Raw genomic sequence first — 5225 nt, forward strand, 5'->3', positions numbered from 1 at the left:
TATACGCTGTGTACGTGCTACTGTGTACTGTCCTGTCATACTGTACGTGCTGCCTGTACTGTTACTGTCCTGCACTGTTACTTCTCATGTACTCTACGTCCTGTCCTGTACTGCCGTGTACTATTATGTTAATGTCACTGTCCTGTACTGTTTACTGGTACTGCTCCTGTACTGTAGTGTCCTTACTGTACTGTTACTGTTAATGTCCTGTACTGTTACTGTTAGTGTACTGTACTGTACTGTAGGTGTCCTGTACTGTTACTGTTATGTACTGTACTGTACTGTTAGTGTCCTGTACTGTACTGTTACTGTCCTGTTCCTTACTTTACTGTTACTGTTACTTGTTACTGGTCCCTGTCCTGTAGTGTCCTGTACTGGACTGTTACTGTTAATGTACTGTTACTGTCCTGTACTGTTTACTGTGTAATGTACTGTTACTGTTACTGTTTACTATTTCCTGTACTGGTTACTGTTACTGTGTAATCCTGTACTGTTACTACTGTACTGTACTGTTACTGTTACTGTCCTTACTGTCCTGTGTCCTTCCTGTTACTGTCCTGTACTTGTCCGTACTTGTACGTTTACATGGTTAAATGTCCTGTCCTGTTACTTGTTTACTGACTGTCCTGTACTTTACCTCATGTACTGTACTGTCCTGTCCTGTTACATGCCCTGTACTATGACTGTTAATGGTCCTGTCCTGTTACTGTACTGTTACTGTTCCTTGTACTGTACTTCTCCTGTCCTGTCTGTCACCTTGTCCTGTCCTGTTAACTGTTCTGTACTGTACTGTCCTGTACTTGTCCTGTCCTGTACTATACTGTTTACTGGTTACTTCCTGTCCTGTACGTTACTGTTACTGTCCTGTACTTGTTACTCTCATGTACTGATACTGTCCTGTCCTGTACTGCCCTGTACTAATTACCTGTTAATGTCCTTCCTGTACTAGTTACTGTTACTGTCCCTTGTACCTGTTAGTGTCCTGCTACTGTACTGTTACTGTTTAATGTCCTGTACTGTTACTGTTAGTGTACTGTACTGTAACTGTACTGTACTGTAGTGCCTGTACTGTACTGTACTGTAGCTGTACTGTAGTGGTCTGTACTGTACGTTTTACTGTTAATGTTCCTGCTACTGTTACTTTGACTGTCCTGTCTTGCTACTGTTACTGTTTACCTGGTCTTTCCTTATACTGTAGTTTTCCTGTACGTGTACGGTTATTGTTAATGTGCTGTTACTGTTCGTGTACTGTACTGTACTGTTACTGTACTGTCCCTGTACTGTCCTAGTCCTGGTCCTGTTCTGTATTGTTACTGTTACTGTCTGTCTTGTTACTGTCCTGTACTGTTACTCCTCCTTGGTACGTCCTGTACTTACTGATTACTGTTACTGCCTGTACTGTTACTCTCAATGGTACTGTACTGTACTGTTTACTGTTACTGTGCGTGTTAACTGTACTCTCCTGTACCTACTTCCGTACCTGTACGGATACTGTTAATGTCCTGTCCTGTACTGTTACTGTTACTGTCCTGTACTGTTACTTCTCTTGTACTGTCACGTACTGTACTGTTTACTGTTAACTGTCCTGTACTGTTACTCTCATGTACTGTACTGGTACTTGTTACTGTGTTACTGTGGCCTGTACTGTTACGTCTCCTGTACTGTACTGTCCATGTACTGTACTGATACTGTAATGTTCCTGTCCGTACTGTTACTGTTACTGTTCCTGTACTGTTACTCCTTGTACTTCCTGTACATGTACTGGTTTACTGTTACTGGTCCTGTATGTTTACTCTCTGTACTGTTACTGTACTGTACTGTGCTGTACTGTCCTGTCCTGTCCTGTACTGTGTCCTGTACTGTTACTGATTACTGTTACATGTCCTGTCTGTAACTGACCTGTTACTGTCCTGTACTGTTACTCTCATCACGTGTACTGTACTGTACTGTACTGTACTGTCCTGTTCCGTACTGCCGTTGTACTGTAACTGTATTCCTGTACTGTACTGGTGCTGTTACTGTTTACTGTTTACTGTTACTGTTCGTGTTACTGTCCTGTTCCTTACTGTACCTGTAACTGTTTAATGTCCTGTTACTGTACTTGTAACTGTTAATGTCCGTATTACTGTACTTACTGTACTGTAAACTGTTAACTGTAACTGTTAATGTCCTGTTACTGTAACTGTACTGTACTGTACTGTACTGTACTGTACTTGTACTGTACTGTACTGTTACTGTTACTTGTTACTGTTAATTTACTGAGTGTTACTGTCCTGTACTGTAATGTTACTGTCCTGTACTGTCCTGATACTGTACTGTTACTGCTTACTCTCCTGACTGTCCTGTTACGTGTCCTGTTACTGTCCTGTACTGTACTGTTACTTGTACTGTTACTGTTACTGTACTCTCCTGTACTGTCCTGTTACACTGTCCTGTACTGTTACTCGTTCCTGTTACTTGTTAATGTCCTTGCACTGTACTGTCCTGTAACTGTTACTGTGCTGTACTGTCCTGTACTGTCCTGTACTTTCCTGTTACTTCCTGTCCTGCCCTGTCCTGTCCCTGTACTGTACTATCCTGCCTGTACTGTTATTGTCCTGTTACTGTTACTGTTACTGTACTGTACTGTATAGTACTGTCCTGTAGTGTCCTGTACTGTTACTGTAGTGTCCTATACTGTTACTATTACTGTACTGTTACTGTCCTGTTCTGTTACTTTTACTGTCACTGTCCTGTCCTGTACTGTACTGTACTGTACTGTACTGTACTGTACTGTTACTGTTACTGTACTGTTACTGTCACTGTACTGTCATGTACTGTACTGTCCTGTACTGTCCTGTACTGTACTGTTACTGTTACTGTCCTGTACTGTTACTGTCACTGTCACTGTCCTGTACTGTACTGTACTGTTACTGTCAATGTCCTGTACTGTTACTGTTACTGTTACTGTCCTGTACTGTCCTGTACTGTTACTGTTACTGTCACTGTCCTGTACTGTCATGTACTTTCCTATACTATACTGTCTGTACTGTCTTGTACTGTCCTGTACTGTCCTGTGTGGGTTCTCGTTCATACTAGTGGTACTATTCAAAATGAACCTACAGGGTACATGCTAAATTACATTGGTCTAACTAGAAGGGTAGATTTCCTGAAGTCAAATTGTGTGCTTTCTTCAGCTGTCCAAAAGTAATTTATGGTAGCGGAATAATAGTATTTTTTGAAGTCAACATTCAATGTCCTCCAACAGTTTGTGAATATTTCCTTATCTTGTCTAGCTCCTAAGATTCTTGTGTCTTCGTAGGCGTAACAGTGAAAGATCCCCGTAAGACAAACTGTCTAACCCATAAATCCTCTTCTTTTATCTCCCTCTCTGCAGGTGACAGCGACAGATGCGGACAGTGGCTCCTTCGGCTCCATCAGCTACTCTCTGGGGTCAGGCATCAACAGTGCTGTCCCCTCCCAGTTCTCTGTAGGGAAGGAGACAGGACAGATCTGTACCAACGTGGCTCTGGACAGGGACCAGGGACCAACCAGCTACGACTTTACCGTCACCGCCGTGGACGGGGTGCGTCTCCACACATATCCTACTGTATCTCTCCACCCTCTTGATCTCTCCTTCCCTCTGCACTCTTCCCTCCATTTACCCTCCACTAACCATCTCTCCCTCCACCCTCCTCAACCTCTCCGGAACAAGTCCAGCAGTGGACGGGGTGAGTTTATTCTTCTCCCCTCCTCCACATCTCTCCACCCACTTCTCTCTATAGACCCACTTCTTGACTATCTCTCCACCCCGACTTCTTGACTATCTCTCCCACCGTCTTCTCTCTATAGACCCACTTCTTGACTATCTCTCCACCCTCTTCTCTCTATAGACCACTTTTTGACTATCTCTCCACCGTCTTCTCTCTTAAGACCCACTTTCTTGACTATCTCTCCACCTACTTCTCTTCTATAGAACCCACTTCTTGACTTCTCTCTTCACCCTCTTCTCTCTATAGACCCACTCTTGACTATCTCTCCACCCACTTCTCTCTATAGACCCACTTCTTGACTATCTCTCCACCCTCTTCTCTCTATAGACCCACTTCTTGGCTATCTCTCCCACGTCTTCTCTCTCTAGACCCACTTCTTGACTATCTCTCCCACCACTTCTCTCTATAGACCCCTTCTTGACTATCTCTCCACCGTCTTCTCTCTCTAGACCCCACTTCTTGACTATCTCTCCACCCTCCTTCTCTCTATAGATCCACTTTTTGACTATCTCTCCACCGTCTTCTCTCTATAGACCCACTTCTTGACTATCTCTCCACCGTCTTCTCTCTCTAGACCACTTCTCTTGACTATCTCTCCACCGTTTCTCTCTCTAGACCCACTTCTTAGCTATTCTCCCCACCCTCCTCTCTCTAGACCCACCTTCTTGGCTATCGCTCCATCCTCATCCAATGTCTGCATTCCCTATATAGTCCATTCCTTTTCACCAGAGCCCTATGGGAATAGAGTGGCAGTCTGATCTCTCCCTGTGAGACATTAAACCCTGACAGTGATCTCTTAAAAGCAGTGTTTTCACAGTGTTTATCCAGCAGGGTTAAAAGAAGAAAAACTCCAGCACCCTGGTAATATTGACGCTTCCAACATTGAATGGATCTTTTTAACCGACATTTCACAGCAGGGTTCACAGCAGAGAAATAGCTAGCAGAACCTGGCTATTAGACGCCAGCTATAGAGCCAGAGCCAGGATAGCTAGTAGAGAGGGGAGCAGCTCCCCAGCCAGGCAGAGCAGAACACAGCAGAGCAGCAAATCTGTCATTAGTGCAGCCAAAATAAAAGAGTCTGATGAGTCTCCCTGGCAGGCCTGCACTGTGAATGGTCTCTCCTGGCAGGCCTGCACTGTGAATGAGCCTCCCCTGGCGGGCTGTGCTGTGAATGAGTCTCCCTGGCAGGGCTGTGCTGTGAATGGTCCCCTGCAGGCTGTGCTGTGAATGAGCCTGCCCTGGCAGGGCTGTGCTGTGAATGAGCCTCTCACCTGTGAAGTCGCTGTGCTGTGAATGAGTCTCCCTGGCAAGGCTGTGCTGTGAATGAGTCTCCCTGGCAGGCCTGCACTGTGAATGAGCCTCCCTGGCAGGGCTGTGCTGTGAATGAGTCTCCCTGGCAGGGCTGTGCTGTGAATGAGTCCCCCTGGCAGGGCTTGTGCTGTGAATGAGTCTCCCCTGGCAGGAGCTGTGCTT

At 45.1% G+C, this 5225-nt stretch overlaps 1 protein-coding gene across 1 annotated transcript in view; it reads left to right on the forward strand.

The window, feature by feature from the left end:
* The window catches only part of LOC111956801 (protocadherin-16-like), a 202803-nt gene that overhangs the window by 168916 nt on the left and 28662 nt on the right, over positions 1-5225 (forward strand). The window contains 1 exon segment of the mRNA XM_023977436.2: positions 3377-3565. Coding sequence (XP_023833204.1) covers positions 3377-3565 — 189 coding nt within the window.

Source organism: Salvelinus sp. IW2-2015, linkage group LG4p, assembly GCF_002910315.2.
Source record: "Salvelinus sp. IW2-2015 linkage group LG4p, ASM291031v2, whole genome shotgun sequence".
Classification (NCBI taxonomy): Eukaryota; Metazoa; Chordata; class Actinopteri; order Salmoniformes; family Salmonidae; genus Salvelinus; species Salvelinus sp. IW2-2015.